Genomic DNA, 24,618 nt, shown 5'->3' with positions numbered 1-24,618 from the left:
GAAGCAAATATATTGACATTGACATTCGCTATGTTAGAGACAAACTTCTGCAAGGGGTTAGTCTACATTGTTTTCAGCCTTTCACTCAACACCTGCATATCTTTACATAATTTTTACTCTTGCTTGCTTAATCTTCCTAAATAACAAACATTACAAGTGGGATGGAAAATGAAGGACATGTATTAAGCACAAAATTCAAAAAAATAACTATATTAAGTTAAATAATAGATCACCTTGAACAAATTTGAGTTTTATTACGCCAGTACTTCACATGCTAATTAAAAAAAAAACATGTATAACTACCTGTGGTACATACCTAATTAAAATTGCACAATTTGTGCAACATAAGACAGCATCACACATATTACTATATTATACACAAGCTGATTGAACTGAGATGCAATGAACAAATGAATACCTAAAGAAATTTATAAAACCACTAAAGACCAAAGTGACAGCTAAGTCTTGTGGCGAACGGGAGATGATAGTTCTTGATTCTTGGGAGTTGTAGGAGAGAGCTCGCCACCGGCAGGCATATCGGAAAGGGCAGCAAGAAATCGTCGAATGCTGACTGACCGAGCTGGTCTGAAACTAGGCGATCTCCGAGGGGAGTTTGAGAAAAGATTGGAAGAATTGGATAGAATAAGGTAAACCAGAGCTTGTACAAGGACAAACAAAGCTATTTTAACAAGCACATCTCCCAAGTCATATTCGGTGATCATATCCATTGCTATATATAAAATCAAGAGTTTGTTGAATGAAGCTGAAGAAGTTTTATGAGACTGCAGATGAAGAAAAATAAACCAAGGATAGAATGTTTTAGGTAAATTGTGAGAACTTAAGTTTGTTTAAGATGGTTGTGTTCATGTATGTTATATATACACTCCCATCATCTATGGGGTTTAGACCAGGCCAATCATTGACTTGTCATGTTTTACACCCAAATGTTTGTACCGGGTAATTTTACATGGTCGTGATTATTTTTGGTACGTAGCCATGTTCGTTGACCACCCTATAAAAACTCAAAAATTCATTTTATAGACCAATGTCAATGTGCTTGATGCGCACACATACACATATATCGTAGTCGTGTCGTACTTAATATACACACAATATTGATTAAAGATTAAACTTCCCCTCATCTAATATACAGAAATAATATTGAACTGTTTCAGACGTGTCACGGTGGCTAACAGGATAACTAACACAATTAATATATAAAGATTGACTCGTCATATAAGATCATGCTTCAGAGATTAGGATTACTATTTCCTTTACTTTACGTATCTTATTCTAATCACAAGTATATATCTTCTTGCACAAACACAAAAGTTCAAGCAACTTGTCAAAAATAAGAAGAAAAAAATGAGAGCACATTCTGAACAAAAACCACCAAAAGGGGATGCACTAAACATTTATAACTTCAACTTGAGGACTACTTCAATATTTCTAATCAACAGATCAACCAAAAATATACATATTATTTAGTTAAATACCATTTCCCTCTTAATGTTAAACATGTATGACAAAATTCAAGGAACTACCAGATGTCGTGTAGTAGCGCGACTAAATAGAACACCATCAAGATGTCCCAATCAATGGGAAATGAAAACCTTACCATACTAGTCAAAAAAACATGTGGAAAAATGCTGCAAAGTTTCCTAGAAACTACACTCACAAGTCACAATCTCAACCTCTCTCCATTCATCCAGAAGGATCCTAGCATTTAGATACACGTGGTACACAACTTACAAATATGGAAAGATGATGCAACTAGATAATCAACAGTGTTGCGACACCTAGTACATTAGGTAATTGTAAAAAGAACAACTCAACAAACAATCGCTAATTAAAAAAACAAACTTGTTGGTGCAGTACAATTTATTATAACAGGTGCCACTTATGGGCACTCGGAATTCAGCAAATCAACTATGATTTGCACAACAATACAGCATTTCAGAAAATGATCGAGAAGTCAAGCAATACAGGATTCTCTTCATTTGATCCGCTTGAAGAGGAGAAAAAGTTTTATAAAGTACATACAAAAGCAACCAACATGAGCTAATTGGCTATGGTAGCGGAACCTGGTTGACAGATAACAGATTCACGCTTCCTGTCCACTAGATCTACAGTTGCCAACTTCATGGTTATGGAGACAGCATCAAACGATCCTTTGACCCACTATACAATATACCTGCATATGATAAGAAAAGAATAATTTATAAGCAGCAATCACATATCATTCTTCTAAGGTTTAAAATCTAAACTTAACAAAATATCGTTAGTGTTCCTCCCACCTCCCATTCACCAACTGGTCCAACCCCAAGGAAAAACAAATGATAAACATGCAGCAATTGAGGAATATAGATTTGGGAAAGTATCTTCTATGGAAAGAACCTGTGCTAGAGGCTGACGGTTCTTTTAGAAGGAGGAAATATAGACATATAATGTGCAACCCTAGAATAAAATAAATGGAGTTAACCAGTGACATTAACTTAAAAAACACGCAAACCAGTCCAGACTCCCATCTAATTCAAGACAATATCCTTATGCTGATGTATCCAGACAGTCTTATGTGTCAAGGACTAAGGAATTTTTCTCGACTTTGTATCTCACTTGGTGAGTGCTGTATCCAGGTTCTAGAGGCAAAACCATCAAAAGGTTAAGGTGCCAATTGCACTTGTAAGTTCGCCAACAAGGATCTATGTCTCCGAACAACGTTAATTGGTTTGGACCTTGCAGCCATTTTATTTGTATTTAGGGTTGGGCAGTTGCTTATTTTGATTATTAAAGGGCCACGAGGCACTGATTGATTGATGGGACAAAAACGTCTAATACCTTCACTTATAGAGTTAATACATTTCTATTTCATCTTTATCCATGTTTATAAGTGGTTAAAAGTATTAACAATACATTGAGTAATTAAACTCTTGTAATTAAGTTTTATAAAAAAAAAGTGTAGAAATTATATCCCAGCGTAAGACGTTGTACACCCTCAGCCCTTGCCATATCATACTACATCTACATCAAGCCCGGTGAATGGCAACTTTAATAAGCTCAATGGCACATGGCCCCCACTTTGCCATGGACCCATTATTACAGGTTCCCTAAATAAAATAACAAAATATCTAATAAAGGTAAAATAAAATATAAATATGACAAGCTTCAACTATAACTCCAGGAATAAGTTCACTAAATAATAGTTGTGAATAATCAAAATCTTTTTCTATTAAAAAATGATAATGAAACAATGTTACTTGTTTATTACTTGCATTAATTTTATAAATATTTATGATATAAGGGCCTACTGTTGCTTTTACAAAAGGTCCTTTGATTTGTCATCCCCGTCTCTACTACAAACAAAACATAATCACGCCTGTATATCTTCAGATTTCAATAATTTGTAAAGAACGAATATTGAACTAGAAGAACATCATTAATTACTCTATTTCATATAGATAGAAAACTAGATTTTCATATTATTCAAGTATCTAATATCAAAAGATAAGACAGGGGTCTCTGAATCTTCGAAGATAACCCTGATTTACATGATAATATAAAAAATAAAACGAGCTTGTGTTCTTTCCTGTGCAACACTCTGCACTCCTTCCAAAGATACCGAGTCGCACAATAATTGACCGACACCCGAAAGACAAATTTTCTGATTTACATATCACCACATTCGTAACGCTATTGATTGCTATAAGTTCCATCTTCTATAAGACACCATACAACTCGTTACAGAAATGAATGCCAACATTGAACCCGATGAATCTCTTCTTGGCATTTTATGATGCTCCTAACGTTGTTCTCCACATACACTCATAGTTAAAGAAATATCGATGCGAGACAAGGAGAGGAAATTTGGATCTATCATAAAAAAAAGAAACAAATATCCACTAGACTCTCTAATTACGTTTCGTTAGTTGTTACTTATTGTTATTATTGTAGCGTTTTAACTTGTTTATGTGTAATACTGGTAGAAGTTTTTTATTTGAATTGCAATAATGCTTTTGCTTATTGCCAAATCTGGTTCATTCTTTTGATTCATTAGGGAATGAATTATTTATTTATCATGGGTCAAATATGTAAGTTCAACAGTAGAAACTCTTGATGTAACCACTATACAACTGAATGCCAACATTGACCCCGATGAATCTCTTCTTGGCATTTTATGATGCTCCTAACGTTGTTCTCCACATACACTCATAGTCAAAGAAAAATCGATGCGAGACAAGGAGAGGAAATTTGGATCTATCATAAAAAAAAGAAACAAGTATCCACTAGACTCTCTAATTACGTTTCGTTAGTTGTTACTTATGGTTATTATTGTAGTGTTTTAACTTGTTTATGTGTAATACTGGTAGAAGTTTTTTATTTGAATTGCAATAATGCTTTTGCTTATTGCCAAATCTGGTTCATTCTTTTGATTCATTAGGGAATTAATTATTTATTTATCACGGGTCAAATGTGTAAGTTCAACAGTAGAAACTCTTGATGTAACCACTATACAACTGAATGCCAACATTATGCCAACATTGAACCCGATGAATCTCTTCTTGGCATTTTATGATGCTCCTAACGTTGTTCTCCACATACACTCGTAGTCAAAGAAAAAAATCGATGTGAGACAAGGAGAGGAAATTTGGATCTATCATAAAAAAAAGAAACAAATATCCACTAGACTCTCTAATTACGTTTCGTTAGTTGTTACTTATGGTTATTATTGTAGCGTTTTAACTTGTTTATGTGTAATTCTGGTAGAAGTTTTTTATTTGAATTGCAATAATGCTTTTGCTTATTGCCAAATCTGGTTCATTCTTTTGATTCATTAGGGAATTAATTATTTATTTATCACGGGTCAAATGTGTAAGTTCAACAGTAGAAACTCTTGACGTAACCACTATACAACTGACTCTAGGACATAGCCTAGCACTATTTTGAAAGAGAAAAAACCTTAAAACATAATTTAAAGCAATCACAAGAAACCTAACTTTGCATAATGGTTCACTAATACATTCTACTGTTGCTTCATCTCGAAAGGAGATACACAAAAGGAAGAATGCTTTCGTGAAATTTTGTGGAGTTGTTTCTATAGAAGAGTTGGTTATTTCCATGCTCTGTTCACATTTCTGATATCAAGGTATTAAACAAGTCAAAGGAATTGGTCGGACTGAGAAAATTTTATCTTTGGGAGTTGGGATTTGAGAAGAAAATTATTTGGTGGCAATTGCTTAGTAGACTATATTACTCCGACTCTGCTGTTTGGGATACTATACCCATGTCGGATACTTGGACACCCGGACACGACACTTATTCCGTGTCGGATCCTTTGACTGAAATATGGACACTTTGACCAATTTATAGATTAAATATTAGTCACATTTCATATACAAAATGCATATTTAAGAAGAAAAAACAAGCGGGGATGAGATAAAAGTAGGGAAGAAACCAATTTACAATATTCTTTAGAAAATCAAGTTTAATCATAGTTCAATTGTTACTTTATTCTACGATGTCCAACCTAACATACTTGTTTATTAATAAAATATGTCGTGTCCCCGTACTCGTGTCCAAAAATCGGACAGTGTCCCCGTGTCCCCAGTTTTTATTCTTCTAAAGTCCGACACTCGGATATGTGTCGTGTCCGACACACCGTACCCGAGTCACAGTAACATAGTTAGTAGATTACCACCAAACACTTAACTATAGAAATTTATATCTTACATGTATTCTATCTATTGAAAGTAAAACATCTATTTATAGTTATTAATAGCAAGTAGAATGCCATTGTTAAAATTGCTAAAGCTGTTTATATAATTTGGCACCACTTTTCAATGCTTAGAACTCATATTTTAATGTTAATACTAAATGACTATAAGCCTACTACCAGTGTAAGCGGCTGATTAATTGTCCCCTAGGTGCTAGGAGTAGCAAAAACATCTAATCTTTACAAAAACTGGGTAAAACAATTTTTTTGTAAAGATCGACGATTAATCGTGTCTAGGAGGACCTAGGAGGTTTAAGCGAGAATAATCGATCAAAAATTAAGCCGGATTAATCGGTCAAAAACAAAAGGCCCAAATTATGAGTAATTTGTAAAAATGCAATTTTTTGATAAAAAAATTAAACTAATATATAAATGGAGTGTTTACCTATCGCATTTGATAACAAAATGAGGATATTTATATATTTACGTATTTTACAAGGATAAAGGATTTTTGAAATATTAAAATATAACTATATTAAATAATAATATTCAAATACATCCGATTAATACTAAAATAACTCGCCACATAGTCGTTAATTGCTAGAAGGTGGACTCGTTGCGTAGACCCGCCTAGCATATTTTTTTTAAAATATTGGCTATTAAACTATTGTTATGTTTTAGTGTTACTTAAAACTTAGTACCAAATTATTCCCTTCCTTTTTTTATATTAGGAAATGACGTGACAAAGATAGCTATAGTCATCCCAATTTCGTTTTTATTTAGAACCAATTATTAATTTCTTTTTATTCAATTACAGCTATTCATTCAAGTGACCGTTTGGTAAATCTTGTTCAACATTTTAGTTATGGACTGGACTTGCTCTGATAATTTTATAACTAAGAAGCTTACAACAGTTTATGTGGGTGTATAAAACTAGATGATAAAAAAGATATCTAATAAGACTTAATGTTAACAGTATTTGTTAATATTATTAAATAATACATAATGAATTTCAAATGTTGAGTACTGACTACCTATATAAATTGCTCGATCAATTTGACTATTGCCTTTAGTTAGCAGCTGATTTGTATATGAAATTGTAATAGATTTTAATTACCTATATAAACTACTCCTTGCAGTTTTATTGTCTCATGCCATGCCCATGCCCATGCCATTAAGTTAGCTTGAAATTACTTACTTTTCCATTTTCCTTGACGGAAATCATCCAAATTCAGATGTATTTAAATAGACAAGGGTGAGTGTACGCATATAATGACATCAATTTGTTTTCAGAAGCTTGCACCTGGAATATCCCTTAACTATATGTAATTTCAATAGGTAAAACCACTTTATTTTAATAAAATTACATCTGAATTTGAACAATTTTCACCTGAGATAGATGAAGGCCTAAAGAGCTTCGAGAGTAATCCAATTACAATCTCTACCATAAATATAAAACGAATGGCTAAATGAAATTATTGAACCTCCAAAAAATGCAAATAACGCTGCATCAAATTCTCCTCAATTAGAGATGCAAATCATTTAACTTCGACTAAGAACAACCGGTTGTTGATTTACGTAGTAGAAACTTGAAGTTCATTATGTACTATGTAAGCTTCGTTTTTTCAATATATCAATAATTTATTTATTGATTACATGTGGTATTTTAAATAGAAGGAAGACATTTCAAAAGACAATTACTTATTGTCAATTGTTGGTGCTTGTGATAGCTCATTTAAACGACAATTACTTTCTACTCCTCAAGGTAAGGTTCTACTCAATCCAATTAATTACAGCGACCTATCGTATCCAAATATACCTGGCTCAGCCCTAACGAAGTTGTGTGCACATAAAGAGACATACTGCCACTACAATGTCAAGCCTAAACAACCCTAATTCATCCGTGCTTCATTATGTAGCAAGCCATGTGAGATGTGAATTCCTCTTCCTATTCATGATATTGTGAAGTGCACTTATAGACTCAAGATGAAGTGCCTTCCAACTTTATTTGAAGCTACATATGCTTCTATGCTATTCAAGTTTCTTTAATGTAGATATCTTTCTACTCAATGTAAATCTATTTATAATCTTTTGATGCTGATATCTTAGACACACGTAGGTAGCACGAATTATCGTAGGAACTTGAACAAAATTGGTTCAAGATTAAAATGTTTCAAGGTCTACCAATTCTATAAAAGTATGTAATATCAACTTTTTTTAATCACACTTTCGCACGAAGCTTACATAATACATAATGAACTTCAAGTTTCTACTCCTCAAGGTAAGGTTCTACTCAATCCAATTCATTACAGCGACCTATCGTATCCAAATATACCTGGCTCAGCCCTAACGAAGTTGTGTGCACATAAAGAGACATACTGCCACTACAATGTCAAGCCTAAACAACCCTAATTCATCCGTGCTTCATTATGTAGCAAGCCATGTGAGATGTGAATTCCTCTTCCTATTCATGATATTGTGAAGTGCACTTATAGACTCAAGATGAAGTGCCTTCCAACTTTATTTGTAGCTACATATGCTTCTATGCTATTCAAGTTTCTTTAATGTAGATATCTTTCTACTCAATGTAAATCTATTTATAATCTTTTGATGCTGATATCTTAGACACACGTAGGTAGCACAAATTATCGTAGGAACTTGAACAAATTTGGTTCAAGATTAAAATGTTTCAAGGTCTACCAATTCTATAAAAGTATGTAATATCAACTTTTTTTAATCACACTTTCGCACTCGTAAATATCGTGCCTGAATGTTGAGCTAGTGAGAAAACCAAATTTACTGTATTCCTTCATTTGACGGTTCATCTTTTGATAAGTTTATAGCTCTAGATTGCAAAAGACGTAGGTGAAGAGGACTTAAAATATGCCTTTAGCTCTTCCACCCCCACTGCCCCACCCTTGTCCCGTTTACGTATATCTCTCTCTCCCACAAGCACAGCGACACATTGCAAACATGTAAACATAAATATTAATCAAGTATATAGGGTTATCAAGGCCGTAAAGTCTAAGAATACAACTAGCTAAATCAGGTTGCTTACATCTTACCCTCAAGTAGTCAAACATTGCTATGACATTTCACTAAGTAGTTCAATAAAGTAGTCCATATGTAAACCAACCTGAGCATTATATAAACCTTGATATGAGAACATATATAAATTAGACCAGGATATAGAACGAAACAATGTAAACACAATGAACAATTAACCAAGAGTAAATGCACAAACAAATGATATCACATTTCGTAATCTAAATGACATGAAATTTATTACTTCAATAATAAGAAAATGATTAATGAAATACCTCAGATTTTCCAGGAAAGTATTATTCCTGACTCCAATACCATAAAATTACAACACTGCACCTGAACCATCACTTTGTATGCCACTTGGACCAACCTCCTGGTCTCCACCTTCTCCATCCAACGGCCACGGTGGGCATCGAGAGGAAACAGTCTCCACACTATTCTCCCTATCCAAAACTCCAATCTCCGCCTCAGCAACTCCGGTAGCCGACAACAACATCGATTCCTCCACAACCTCGACTCCAATCTCCCTCCTGGAAACCGGAAACACGAGCCTATGCCTCCTAGCAATATGCCTCAACGTACTCCCAAACCCATAAAACTCATCATCCCCCAAAAAATCTGTAAACCTGCCATTCCCTAACCTATCTCTCCGTCTCCTCACCTTGAATCCACTAGGACTATTCTCCGTGGGCATCTTAAACCGACAAACCGGACAGGAATTATGGGATTTCAACCACGGCAAAATACAGTCCTCATGATAAATATGATTACAAGGAAGCTGTTTAGCCTGATTATGAATAACAAAGTGTTCCTTACAAACCGCACAAAGTATAACAGACTCTAACTGAATCATAGATTGAGTAATTTGAATACTAGGTATGGCCTGAATTGCTGAGTTGGCAGTGGGATGCTGACAAGTGAAGGAAGGAGCCACATTAATATCACCAGTAGCATTATTATTATTAAGCTGGTGAATGAGGCGATGTAAATAAGGACTGTCCAACAGGAAATTATCATTCGGAAAAGTGTTATCATGATTGTGAGTGGTTGGAGAATCGGAATTAGGGAGAATTGAAGTGAAGTGTGGGTTAGGGTTTGAGAGATTGTTGTTGTTGTTGTTATCATCATCGAGATTGTTATCGAGATGTTCGATGAAGTCACTACGGCAATAAGGGCAAAGAGGAGTGGATGGGGTGGAGATGAGAGATACGCTCATGTCACATTCGTGACACCAGTATGTTTGTGTGGCGGTGGTCATGGGAGTGGCGGTGGAGGACATGCTTTTAGTTGAGCAAGGGACTGTTTGGGTTGGGGAAAGGAATGATGGGTAATTATTTGGGTTTCAGGGGCGTCTTCCAAACAACCTTTGATATTCACGCTTCACAGCAACTCCAACACCTCTTTACAAGCCTCCTTTTAAAAACTACTAATAATTAATGGGCTTTTAAGTTGTATTGTTTGGGCTGAATCCAAGAACCCTCCTCAACGGTCATTTTATTTCTTTTTATAATAATTTCTGTTTCTAACAGTCATATGGAGACATACATTATTTATACAGTAGATTGAATGCAATCTACTATCTCGGTCATATTAAGCTGCATTATCAAATTGAATCATTTCAAACAATCGTTGTTCAAGTTGACGACGATTGGAGGAGTTTATCCAAATTTTACATTCTCAAGTTTAATGAGAAGTCATTGCTATTAACAGATAAAAAAGATATTTCATCAACTTTCGGCCTAAAGAGAGCAAACCACATGCAACAACAAATCATCTTCATTACGCATACCAAGTTACACGAGGGAACTACTGTGAATTATTTTGGAGGAAAAATTTTATATGATATAAAATTCATTGAGGAGATGATATATGCTCCTCAATTTTGAGGAAAGGTTTAGAGTTCTTCATTTTTTAGGGAGGGTTTAAGAGTGTGTTGGAGTTCATTTTTTTCTTATTTTTATCAAAATTTAATTTAGGAGCATAGTTAGAGTAGCCATTAGAGTTGCTCTTATTACTCATTTTTATAATTATGTCTATTTTTCTTAACTTGTTTGTCCGTATCCATTACTGGACCAAATTTTCAATTATTCGTACCAAACTCTTTTATCAGTAATAAAATCACAAAATTACCCTCATTATATTTATTTTCAATTTATGTTTCATTGTGTTGATAAGGGCAGTATTGCCTTTTTAATATTTTTTCTCCCCAACTTAAAATATTGTTGTGGAAATTAATATTCCGCTTTTTTCTTTTTGCCAAAATCCTTTTCTTTGTTTTAGTTACTCTCTAGGATGAAAATGATGCCCCATTTAAAAAAAAAATATTATTTGGAATTAGTTAATCATCTTAATTTAAATAGAACTTTTTGAATAATAAAGTAAATTTATTTCACATACTTTTAATTAATGTTTGTCATATATAATTAAATATTCACACGTATAATGTAATTAATCTTCATGAAAATGAATTTTTTTTGCCAAAATTATAATTCCTTAATATGATAATCCCTCGGTCCCAGCCAATTGTTATCGTTCCCGAGAGAGTATCTGACACGCTATTTAAGATGAATATAAAGTATAGTTCTATATTTTTTTAAAAAAAATTCTTTTTCTGTATAAAAATAGAATATTTAATTTTTTATTCAGAAAAATAATTTTTTTTTAAAAAAGTCATAGAACTATACTTTCTATTCATCTTAAAATGTATGTCGAACACTCTTATAGAAATGATAACAATTGGGAGCGACGGAGGGAGTATTTTTTTCAAATGAAGTGAGCAAGTTGTATTCTTTTAAAATAATGTAAAATCCGAGTAGTGTTCAGTTATGAATTTTGAATGGGAGATTTGAATGATTAAAAGTTTGATATATGGAGTTCAACCGTGAAATCCGAATGAATTAATTTTATAAATTCAAGCTCCCCAAAATAATATGTCATTTGAAGATTAAATGTAAGACGTATCATTAGGTAGGGAGTTACCACAATAGCTCAGGAGGGACTGGTTTTGAGCACTAGTAACAGGGACAATAAAGGTTTTTAAGGATGGTTGAAAAACTGAGGTTGAGCAAAAAAATATATCTTAACATCATCTCAGTATGACATCTGATTATAACCGGCTCAAAAACCCTCTTGATGCTTGATGGTGGGTAGAAATAATTCAATAATGTGCCAGTGCCATTTGATCAAGTAAACTGTCCTACTATGGTTAAGTTTGGATACCATATTTTGTGGCAATTACCAGGGTCAGGATATTTATTTGGTGCAAATAACTCTGCTCTACTAAGCAAAACCAAGTGTTGGCTCCCTCTAGGTGATGGAACTTTGATGTTGTATAAACACGATGCACTTCTTGGTTTCCTCCTGCTGAAAATGGTTGAAGGGTTCTGGGACAGTTGCCCCCAAGTGCTATGAGTACATGACGGATTACAATCTTGCTAGATTATAAACCGCCATGATTACTGGTACATCTCAGTGATAAACGTCACACTTGAACTGTTGCATGAAACCATAATATAAGATCCTACCAAGTGTCTTCCTCTTGTACCTTGAGTTTTAGAGCGATCCAATTCTTTGATATAATATATTTTCAATTCATATTGTATTTTCGTAACAGTACAATATATACAATCCTTTACTATTCCATGATCTAAATGTAAAAAAAATATCACCAACAATATTTTGAAAATCGATTTCAAAACTACTAAATTTACATGAAGCTCCTCATCATATACTTTAAACCGTCTCATTCCGTTCCAAATATGTACCATGATAATATACAAACACACTTACTTAATAACCATAAATTCAAATATTAATTAGAAAAAGGCTCTTTATCGAACATGCATACATATGTAAAATAAATATAAAACTACATATACGATGAAGCTTGTTCATGTGAAGCTTCATGAAGCTTGGACAACTCACGATTCGCAGCCTGTTTCAATAAATTCTCTTCACCATCTTCAAGCACCATCTGTATGGGTGACGAACCAAGTCCATCAGCAATAGCTAACATAATCTTCTTCATCTCGCTCCTAAACTCTTCTATTTCAATGGTTCCATTCTTGTTGCAATCAAAATTATCGAATATCTCGTCGTACAGCTTCGTAATCTCTTCCTGACTGGATGCAGGACCAACTCCGAAATGTGTTTCCAGAACATGCAGCGATTCACATGCTATTCGAAGCTCAGAACGACATAAAACACCATCTTTGTTTAGATCCAACACTGCGAAATGCTCGTCAATGCTTTTGTTGAAATGATCTTCGTCTTCAACGAAGTCACGGACGGTGGAACCGTCGATTATCACTACACCCATGGAATTTGTACGTTATGTATATTTTTGTTTATTTTTTTGTGTGTGTTTGGTGTGTGAGAAATAGTTTAGAAGTTAAGGATGAGGATTGAAAAATTATGACCATTCTTTACTCTTTTCTATATTTTGCATGTGAGATGTCCACAAATGAAACGTGGCGACCGGGTTGGGGACTTAAGAATGACTCATATTTCTGTCCGTCCATATTCATATAAATTGAAAGTACTTTGAAAATGTTTTTTTAATCAATTTTACAAATATATTTCAACCAAAAGTAAAAATAATTTGTTACACTAACGTCATGTGTTAATACTTGATAGTTGTCCAAGATAAGAGCAACTCCAATGATTGGCACCCCTCATGAGATGCCCACTTTATCATCTTATTATATTTAATATATTTTACATTATCTTTCTTACACATCACTTTTGGCATCCCTTATTTTAAAAATGCTCCAATGGTGGGCATCCAACGGTGCTAACTTTAAAAAATGTTGGGATCTATTTTTTACCAAAAAGTATATTATATTATTGGTTGGAAAACAATGCTCCAAATATTAGTTATAAAAAGTTGTGATTAGTGATAATTAACCTTATAACTTGTTGGTGAACTTGTTAAAAAATATATAATTTAAAAATATGGTTTTTTTATGTAAAAAGGTAAGAAATAATAAGCTTAAAATGTAACATGCAAGTAGTAGTTGTAAATAACAACTTTTTAGTAAGAAACAATATTACTGCAGACTAACTTTTGGTGAACCATGAAAACAATATCATTCAAGGATGGTCTCCAAATTTGGACCAAATATATTCTACTAAATCGGCTTGAAGGTTCCGATGGATATTTCTATCTCAAATTTCAGAATTTATTTTGAGCATGGTAGAAAAATCACCAACAGGACCATGCATTACTTCAATAGTTGGTGTGTCGGAGACAACATCATAGTTAATACTGTGCAAAATTGCGCAAGCATACATAATATCCTTTAAAATGTCTCTTCGCCAAAAACGTGATGGTCCTCTTACAATAGAAAAACTTGATTGAAGTACACCTAATGCTCGCTCAACATCTTTGTGTACGGCTTCTTGGTGTAGTGAATATAAATTTCTTTTATCTCCTTGAGGCAATGGAATAGTTTTAACAAAGGTACTCCACTCTGGATAGATATCATCAGCTAAATAGTACCATTTGTTGTATTGTGTACCATTCATCGTAAACTCAATAGTAGGAGTTTGCCCTCGTAGGAGATTGGTGAATAATGAGGACTGATTTATCACGCTAAGATCATTATTAGATCCCGAAACACCAAAAATCGCATGCCAAATCCATAGATCTTGTGACGCAACTGCTACAAGCATGATGGTTGGGTTTTCATGATCACCTTGTGTAAACTGGCATTTCCAAGCAACTGGACAATTTTTTCATTCCCAATACATACAATCTATGCTTCCAAGCATTCCTGAAAAACCTCGCGCCTCACCCATGCTTAACAAACATTGAATATGGTTTGCATTAGACCGTCTTAGATATTCTTCCCCAAAGATAACATTTACACCTCGTACAAAGTTGATTAGGCAATCTATAGCAGTAGTTTCGCCTATTCAAAAGTACTCATCAACATAATCAGTGGGCACTCCATATGCAAATATTCGCAAAGTAGCGATGCACTTTTGTAAAGAAGAAAGCCCTCTCTTGCATGATGCATCATATCTCATCTGGAAGTACTTTGAGTGATTTTCCAAAGCCTGCACTATAAGTAGAAATATTTCCCTACACATTCGAAATCTTCTTCAAAATTAAGTTTCTGTGTAAACTGATTGATCAGAAAAATAGTCATCAACCAATCTTTGATGCCCTTCTTCACGTCCTCTGTTAATGTAGACCTTCTTTTTTTTATGCCTGGTTGAGCTGCTTTCTTTAATGAAACTCTTAAAATATTAATCTTCGTAATCATCTGTGCACCCTTATATGATAGTATCATCTATATCCATAATTTTGGTGATACTCAAACTTTATTTGATGTTGGTATTTTGAAAAGTTTAACTCTTCAGTTTGGTATATATGGAGATTATGATTGTCACACCCCCAACTTAACCAACAAAATTAAATATAACTATTACATTATTTAAAAATAAATAAACATAACCAAATCCAAGATCTTACAGTTTAGGGTTTGGAACATCCCAACACTACCATCTATTACAGCTGATTTTAAATATCGAGTCCTCACACAAAACTGCTATCTTTTATTCTACCTGAGCTCGAACATAAGCATCAGCATCACAGGTCTTACGGGCGGTCTACTTGAATCTAACCATAACTGCTAGCTGTAATATCAGGGTAAAGCAAGGAGTGAGCCAAATGCTCAACAAGTGCTAAACAGTACGATACAAAACATAAATCGAGATATACAATAGAAAAATAACAATGGGAAGACATAACCAATGATAACGAGAGATAAAACTTTGGGTAATGGCATCATTTTGCTTGTATCAAAACAATTTCAAAACCATATCTTAATCAAAATAATTTTATAATGCTACGGATTACAGCCGGTGATCAACCGCGAAGTAATCCCGAACCTCGCTAGGTTCTAGAACATTAATGGGAATCCCTAGGCAACTTTTAAGCCTAATATAAGTGTGGAAAGGACTCGCATCTCAGTCCAGATCCACTATTCAAAGAAAACATTTATCCCCCTTTGGGACTGAAAACCCACATTTTATTTATTTCAAAAACTGATGCCGAATTATATCAAAATCTCTTTTAACAGTAAACATTTTTATCAAGGGATTATAGATCAACTCGAAACACGGGAAATATGGTACTAAATCTCAGGGCCATGATTCACAAAACTTTACTCTATTAGGGTAACTAAATGGTTTTCATATGTCAAAACTTGGACAAGGAAATTTAGTGAGGCTAATGGATAATATGAAGGGATAATGCCAAACTGGGCTTAAAGCAATGGTTTCTCGTCAAGGTACAGGTGTTGGATCATCAAGAAGATAAGCTTCACGAATTCTAAGGGTGTTAAGGTATGAAGAAATGATCTTTAGCTCAGGATATATCAGAATTGTCAAGCTTTAGGATAAGAAAGAGGGGTATCAATCAATGAGGAATCACTTTTATAAATATCTGGCTTTCAGGATTCAAGGTAAGTTTCTATAGGGGTTCAAGTATCAGGATGAGATATCAATACTTAGGAATCATCAGCATGTTAATCAAGAGAATCAACCAAGAGTTATAACTACCCTTTCTTTTATCATGGCATTCAAATTACTTTAATATACTATCATGATATGACTTTTGAACTACTTGCAATACGTACTCGAGGGTTCATGGCATTTTTATATGATTCAAAGATAAACAAAAGATACGCTTGATTTAAATATATCAGAATGACTCAGGATAATTGCATCGATATATATGAACTATTTACAGTGAATACGAAAGACAGGTTGAATCACTTGCCTTGAGAAAGGCTGGTCTGGTCTGACTGGTAGGAGCAACTGGAAGCTTCACTCGACCTTTATGGAAAGTTTACCCTCGTCTCGAGATCCTACATAAATAATAATAATAATCCTCATTATAATATATTCTCACCAACTTAACCTATTTACAACCCGAATTTAAACACGGATGGCACATAGGCCTATATGCACTTAATTTATATTCACCTTTAAATTATAATTGCACACACATAGCCACGTAATCACATATCATATATTAATACCAAATAACACCATATACACCATAATGCAACACTAGGCTTGGATGATCTCGACTCACAACTTAAGTCACTTGGTTGCTAAACTAGACAAAGTCTTCAAATTTTGGCTTCCTAACTCGATGTGCCTTTACTAAACTATCCAAGACCTATTGACCCTCACTTGGGCCTTTTGCTCTACTGACCTTATAATATCTTAAAACTATGGTGGTAAACCTAAATCTCACTCCGAAGTGTTCTAAAACTATGTGATAAGTGAAAGTGTTCACTGGTGCAAATTTCAGAATGACATCTATGGTTTCTTGAGTGCATTAGACACCCTTAAACTATAGGTTTTCCTTCAAAACTTTTACACAAGACTCTCCCGACCTTAGGGCATCTCCCAAACTTGATGTGGCTCAAGGGCCTGTCTTGGGCCTTCTTGGGCCTAAGCTAAAAGTCCAAGGTTCCCCTATTTTTCTGGGCAGAAAACATCCTGACTAGAATTAACTTTTGACACATGGTTCTAACTCATATCCTATGAACTACGGTTGGAAAAACTTCTCTGACACTCCCTCTAACTAGGGCCCAACAGGGCCTAATGAGGGGCTACCCATGACATGGTCAAATCTCCCTATTTCTAAGTTGCAACAAAACTGTCCCCTGCTAGACATATTTTGCTATTCTACTTGTGCACGTAACCAAACGACATGCAAACCTCCAACCAACACCTAAAACCTTTTATATACTCCCAATAATAACTTCTGGTGGCTTGGGCCTCAAAGTGCACATCAATGACATGGTCAAAACTCACTCTAAACCTCAGGGTACTAAACTGATTTTCTGCAGAAACTATAACTCTCCTTTCTCCAAGGTTTTGACTTGACAAACTCAACCACCAACAACCCAATACCCAAACCAAGACTTAAACATGGTGATCTACTGAACTAACTCCCTTATACTCAAAATAATCTTGGTGGAGATCATCTTTACCTAAGGTGCAATCATGGAAAAACAGAAGAAACCACATTTCACAACTCACAAATCATCAAGTTTTTGAAAATAACAAGTTCTGTTTTTTTATAAAATATACCCGAATTATTACCATACATCAAGGAACACTAATCAATATTAACACCTTATTCCTACTGAAATTAAAGCTTACTAACAAAATCTTTCCAAATAATCAAAATCTTATAACATTCTAAGAGAAATCCACATGCATGCATGTCTTCGAGTTTTACCAACCAAAGCAACATGTTTTCTAAATATATTTCACCATGAAATTGACATGCAAGCATAGCATAAGCTATATCTAGATGATCACTTAGGATGCAAAGAGTTTCATCAAATTTTCACTACAAGATTCATGCCATTATCACATAAACATACAAAGATTGAACAAAGCAACAAGAATAATCTCAAGGACCATTCATTCGGCTCCCTTAAGGTCATGGCCGAATGAAATGGAAGGGAAATGGCCATTCACCATCAAGAGTTTCCTTCTCAAGACTTGGCACTTCACCATTCCCTGTAGTCCTCTCAAAAACAACCTTAAATCCATAAGAATCAAGATTGTACTTTGAGTTCTAACTAGAACCTTAACATGCAACCTTAAAACTTAAACTTTTTACTCAAAACTCCTTGAAATATATGTGATCATGATATGGGAAGTAGTATTTACTTGTATAGAAGGTGGGAGCTTGGTTGAGGAATGAAGAAAATGGGGAGGGGGTTGGTCTCGGCTAAAACCCGAGAGTGAGGGGGAGGAGGGTCGAGAGGGAGGAGGGAGGGAGGATAAAGTGTGGTGTGAGTGGAGTGAATGATCATGCCATTTGCTTGTTTTATGGTTTTGATTTGACAAAATGTGAGTGGGAATGAGAATTGACAAGACTAACCTTCCAATTATACTTGGATCATTTTGCATGCAAGGGCAAAGAAGGAATTTGGCTAGTAAAATAAGAGTTAGTGGGGTTGGAATTGTCTCTTTAGCCCTTTAAATTGAATAGAAAAGGATTTGCATGCAAGGGCAACCATGTAATTTGCTAATTATGACAACTAAAATTTATAAAGATTTATTTTTATAAAATAAAATACAAGTTCAAAAATTATAAAATTTATACCATAAAATAACTTGGATTTTTAGAAATTTTATAAAACCACTTTTGAAATTTGTGATCAAAATAAATTTTAAAAAGAAATTTATTCAAGGTTTAAAATATTCCTTATAAATCAAAAATAAAAGAAATAAATAAACTTTTGCTTTGAAAAATCATATACCACATAACGCAAATTTAAGACGCAGAAATTCTCATTCACACAAGCATACAATAGTTGAATATATTGGCATTCGGTTTTAAAATTGCACCAAATTTACAAATAGTATTACACGAAAATGCCGGTTGTAACATCCTCTCCCCCTTAAGGGATTCTGTCCCCAGAATCTAAGAGAAAATATGAGGATACCGGGAATGCATATCAGACTCTAACTCCCAAGTCGATTCTTCGACCTTAGGGTTTCTCCAAAGTACTTTTACTAACTTTACTGTCTTATTTCTAAGACTCTTCTCTTGCCAGTCGAGTATATTGACAGGTTGCTCCACAAATGACAGGTCTGCCTGAATTTCTACAGGTTCATATTCTATCATATGGCTAGCGTCAGGATTATACTTCTTAAGCAACGACACATGGAACACATTATGCACATGCTGATACCTAGGTGGTAAGGCCAACTCGTAGGCCACCTTCCCCACTTGACTCAAAATTTCAAAAGGACCTATATATCTAGGTGCTAACTTCCCTTTCTTGCCAAATCTAGACAACCCTTTTCTAGGTGACACCTTCAACAAAACTGCTTCGCCAATTTGGAATCGAACATCCTTACGTGCTGGATCTGCATACTTCCTCTTTCTATCTTGAGCAGCAAGCAACCTTTTCTGAATTAACTTGACTGTGTCATGCAACTGTTGTACCAATTCTGAGACGAGAATCCTTCCTTCTCCTACTTCATCCCAACTTGTTGGTGATCTACATTTTCGCCCGTACAAAGCTTCGTATGGTGGCATGCCAATACTGGAATGATAGCTATTGTTGTAAGAGAATTCAATCAACGGCAAGTGGTCATCCCAACTTCCTGCAAAATCGATTGCACAACTGCGCAACATGTCTTCGATTGTTTGAATTGTCCTTTCGCTCTGACCATCAGTCTGCGGGTGGTACGCCGTGCTCATATTCAACTTCGTGCCAAAACACTCTTGAAATTGCTTCCAAAATCTCGAGTTAAATCGGGGATCTCTGTCTGAAACTATTGATACGGGTACTCCATGCCTTAGTACGATTTCGCGCACATACAGATGAACCAATTTGTCCAGTGACGACTTCTCGTTAATTGGAAGGAAATGCGCTGACTTCGTAAGACGATCAACTATAACCCATATAGCGTCATGCCCGAATTTCGTTCGCGGTAGTCCTACTATAAAGTCCATAGCAATATTTTCCCATTTCCATTCTGGAATCTTTAGGGGCTGAATTAATCCGCTTGGTCGTTGATGTTCTGCCTTCACCTTCTGATAAGTATAACACTTCGCAACCCATTCTGCCACGTCCCGCTTCATATTTGGCCACCAAAAGTTCTGCTTTAAGTCCCGATACATCTTGGTGCTTCCTGGGTGGATTGAAAATTTCGAATTATGGGCTTCGTGTAGGATCTCATTCTTTAATTCAGGTACATGAGGAATCCAAATTCTGGAAGAAAACCTTAGTATCCTTTGCTCATCCCTTTGAGTACCAATCTCTTCTCTAGTTAGCTGATTCATTTCTTTCTCCATTACTTCTTCCTGACATTTCTTTATCTTTTCCACTAGTGTTGGCTGAAAAGTCATTGCACGACAAACTTCTTCAACTTTTCCACAATCACAAAGTTCCAGTTCAAATCTCTTGATTTCTTCAGATAATTCCTTTGGTGTTGTCATCATATTCAGTCTCTCTTTCCTACTTAGAGCATCGGCCACAACATTCGCCTTTTCAGGATGGTAATTTATCGAGCAGTCATAGTCCTTAATCAATTCCAGCCATCTCTTCTGCCTCATATTGAGCTCCTTCTGAGTAAAAATGTACTTTAAACTCTTATGATCTGTGTAGATTTCACACTTTTCTTCGTAGAGGTAATGTCTCCAAATCTTAAGTGTGAACACTATGGCGGCTAGTTCCAAGTCATGCGTCGGGTACTTCAACTCATGCGGTTTCAACTGTCTTGACGCATACGCAATCACCTTACTATGTTGCATTAACACACAACCCAATCCCTTATGTGAAGCGTCGCTGAATATCACAAAGTTTCCCTGGTCATCTGGAAGCACTAATACCGGAGCTGTTACCAATCTTTGCTTCAACTCTTGAAAGCTATCTTCACATTCTGCACTCCATTCAAACTTTTGATTCTTCCTGGTTAACTTGGTCAACGGCGTGGCGATTTTCAAAAAATCCTTGACAAACCTTCTATAGTATCCTGCCAATCCTAGAAAACTTCGCACTTCCGTAGGAGTCTTTGGCCTCTCCCAACTCATAACTACCTCAATCTTTGCCGGATCCACTTTAACTCATTCATTTCCAATTACATGCCCCAAAAATTGAACTTCCTTTAACCAAAACTCACATTTGGTAAACTTGGCATACAACTTCTCTTGACGAAGTATCTCCAATGTTATCCAGAGATGCTGCTTATGTTCTTCTTCTGACTTAGAATAAATAAGGATGTCATCAATGAATACCACTACAAACTTGTCCAAATACTTCTTAAATACTCGATTCATCAGATCCATAAATGTGGCCGGGGCGTTGGTCAATCCAAACGGCATTACTAGGAATTCATAATGCCCATATCTGGTCCTAAATGCTGTCTTGGGAATATCTTCTTCTTTGATCTTTAATTGATGGTATCCCGATCTCAAGTCAATCTTTGAGAAGCATTTTGCTCCCTTAAGCTGGTCAAAAAGGTCATCTATTCTTGGTAGCGGGTAGCAGTTCTTGATCGTTACCTTATTCAACTCCCGATAATCTATGCATAGTCGCATACTCCCATCTTTCTTCTTTACAAACAGAACAGGTGCTCCCCATGGCGACGTACTTGGCAGTATCACTCCTTTATCCAACAATTCTTGTAATTGGCTCGCCAACTCTTTCATTTCTGCTGGTGCCATCCTATATGGGGCCTTTGAAACTGGTTCCATGCCTGGAGCAAGGTTGATCTCGAACTCGATTTGTCGATCTGGTGGTAAGCCTGGTAGTTCGTCTGGAAACACATCGGGAAACTCGTTAACTACAGGTATATCTTCTATGCTGGGACTGCCTTTTTCTGAATCCACTACATAAGCTAGGAACGACTCACAACCTTTTCTAAGTAGTTTCTTAGCTGAACGATTGTAAGAAATAGTTGTTCTTGCCTCTGCCCCTTAAATACTACCTTCTCTCCACTCTTCGTCTTTAAATACACTTTCTTGGTCTTACAATTAATCTGAGCGTTATTCTCTCCTAACCAATCCATTCCTAAAATTATATCAAACTCCCCCAACTTGAAGAGTATCAAGTCGGCTGAAAACTTATATCCCGAAATATCAATCTCACACTTCGGACAGAATTGATTCACAGGAATCTTCTCTTGGTTCGCAATTACCACATTTACTACCTCGCTCATAATCATTTTATCAAATTGAAGCTTATCAACAAACGTTTTTGATATGAAAGATCTTGTTGCTCCCGAATCAATCAATACTTTAGCTTTGACATTATTGAGTAAAAGTGTACCTGCTATCACCTCAGAATTCTGAACAACATCCTTCATCTTCAGATTAAATGTCCTTGCTGTTGCTTGCGGGGTTGATGTAGGTGGTGGAGGTAATGCCAATACCTCAGCTGGCACGCTCGCACTGGTACTTGCCACATTTATTAAAGCTTTGACTGGTCCGGTTGCCTTGCACTCCCTAGCTATGTGTCCAGTCTTCCCACACTTGTAACACGTAACTCCTGGCTTTGGCATCTTGCACTCATTCGCCAAATGTCCCTTCTGGTTACACCTATAGCAGGTCATGCTCAGTTTATTGCACACTCCAGGGTGCCTTCTTCTACAGTGCTTGCATTCGGGTCTCTGGAACCTGTTTTCTCCAACTTGGCCTTGCCTTGCCTGGTTGTTCCCCTTTGATTCTTGCCTTTTGCCCAAATTTCCCTTCTTTTGAAAATTTCCGCCCTTATGGAACCCGATCCTCTTTACATTCCGATCTTGTGAACTTCCGGCTTTAGACTTTTCTCTAGACTTTTCTCCATACAATGGAACCTTCCTCTTCCTGTTATCCCTTTCCTTCCTTGACTGCATCCCATTATTCTCAATCAGAGCAGCTTTCTGTACTACTCCCGCATAAGTTTCAAGCTCAAACATAACTACTCTATCTCTGATCGAAGGCTCCAATCCTTGCTGAAACTTCTTCGCTTTTTCCTCCTCGGTGCTAGTATACTTTGTCACAAACCTTGACAACTCAGTGAACTTCTTCTCATAATCCAGTACCGTCATGTTCCCTTGCTTCAACTCCAAAAATTTAAGCTCCATCTGATTCTGCATGTACTTAGGGTAATACTTGTCCAAAAATAACTTCTTAAATCTCTCCCAAGAAACTTGCTGGGTTACTTCCATAGCTTTTACTGATTCCCACCAATAGATGACTTCGCCCTTCAAGAAGTAAGTAGCATACGGCGTCTTCTGATCGTCTCCTAACTGTACCAACTCAAAAGTCCTTTCCATTTCCTTAATCCATGTGTTAGCTATTACTGGATCAGTGGTATCATGGAATGCAGGTGGATTCACATTCTGAAAAGCCTTGAAAGTGACAACTTGTCTAGGTGGTACTGGTGGTTCAGGTGGTTGGTGTGGTTCATGGTTATCTTGGTTTTCAATTCGTTGTTGAAGAGTTAGTTGTTATTGAGCTATAGCATTGGTTTGTTGTTGCAAAGCTTCCAGTATTCGAAGAATATTTGGGTCTGTGGTAGATGTGGTTGTTGGGTTCTTCTTTTTGGGAGGCATGATCCTGAAATAAGAGTTATGTCAAAACAGATATGAATGATAAAATAATTTGAGGGTAAATGGAAAGAACTAAGGCTCCACTCCATTTGAACGGGGCTTGGTAGTCTTTTCCTGTAAGTCATATGTCATAGCCTATTTGTATATTCGAGGATTCAACTCAACTCAAATAAGAATGTAATAAGTAAATAGTGGATCTACCGTCAAAAGAGATCTCACAGAGTAATATCTGTCAAAGGATTCAGAAACAAGGTTCATCTACAGACTTGAGGAATTAATTCACTGGAAGAAGTTCAAGAAATTGATCATGCCTCAGTGATATAAATCAAGAGTGTGGATTTAATCAAGTGACAGAGATCTCGTCAGAGTATCATTAATTACAAGGATTTAATCTGAAGAAAATCAAAGTGTCAAAGTCAAGACATGAAGAAACGTCACGGAAGTTAGTCAGTCATGAACCAGACAGTACATCGAGTGTCAACATTGAAGTGGTGGAATTGATTCATATATTTCAGTGATTTTCAGAAGATCTTCAGAAGAATGGTTGCTGCTCAAGATTAGTATTAATTCTCTATTAATTAATTAAGTCATATAATTTAATTAAGAAAATAAATTATATCTGCAAAGATTAATTTATTGATTAATTGAATTAATTGATTAATTAATTCTGAATTAATATTAAGGTTTTTCAGAATTTTAATTGGATTAAAATCTGCATTAAATCAGCAAGATAATTGAAAATAAACTAGCATGACAATCAGGATTGTCATACC

General features: G+C 35.5%; 4 protein-coding genes across 5 annotated transcripts; all 4 read right to left on the bottom strand.

The window, feature by feature from the left end:
- Nucleotides 1-210: 210 nt before the first annotated feature.
- Nucleotides 211-977, bottom strand: LOC141663663 (uncharacterized). Its single transcript, XM_074469454.1, has one exon. It carries the CDS (start codon nt 726-728, stop codon nt 459-461), a length of 270 nt encoding a protein of 89 aa, XP_074325555.1. The 5' UTR covers nt 729-977; the 3' UTR covers nt 211-458.
- An 854-nt stretch (nt 978-1,831) lies between these two features.
- On the bottom strand, nt 1,832-10,157 carry LOC141663637 (E3 ubiquitin-protein ligase RING1-like). Of its 2 annotated transcripts, none has more exons than XM_074469431.1 (2): nt 9,031-10,157; nt 1,832-2,194 (listed from the first exon to the last, which is right to left on the bottom strand). In XM_074469431.1, exon 1 carries the CDS (start codon nt 10,032-10,034, stop codon nt 9,078-9,080), a length of 957 nt encoding a protein of 318 aa, XP_074325532.1. In that variant the 5' UTR covers nt 10,035-10,157; the 3' UTR covers nt 1,832-2,194; nt 9,031-9,077. The 2 variants fall into 2 exon arrangements, with proteins under 2 accessions (XP_074325532.1, XP_074325537.1); XM_074469436.1 differs by lacking the exon at nt 1,832-2,194 and adding an exon at nt 8,720-8,846.
- Nucleotides 10,158-12,440: 2,283 nt separating this feature from the next.
- On the bottom strand, nt 12,441-13,076 carry LOC141719755 (uncharacterized). The gene has a single exon (XM_074522131.1). The coding sequence runs from the start codon at nt 13,071-13,073 to the stop codon at nt 12,624-12,626; it is 450 nt and encodes a 149-aa protein (XP_074378232.1). The 5' UTR covers nt 13,074-13,076; the 3' UTR covers nt 12,441-12,623.
- Nucleotides 13,077-13,921: 845 nt separating this feature from the next.
- LOC141668130 (uncharacterized) lies at nt 13,922-14,281 on the bottom strand. Its single transcript, XM_074474867.1, has one exon. The coding sequence runs from the start codon at nt 14,279-14,281 to the stop codon at nt 13,922-13,924; it is 360 nt and encodes a 119-aa protein (XP_074330968.1).
- Between the last annotated feature and the right edge of the window lie 10,337 nt (nt 14,282-24,618).

This window comes from Apium graveolens, chromosome 1 (genome assembly GCF_009905375.1).
Source record: "Apium graveolens cultivar Ventura chromosome 1, ASM990537v1, whole genome shotgun sequence".
NCBI lineage: Eukaryota > Viridiplantae > Streptophyta > Magnoliopsida > Apiales > Apiaceae > Apium > Apium graveolens.
Note: the sequence above shows the minus strand (reverse complement) of the source record. Positions and strands in the feature narration are given on the sequence as shown.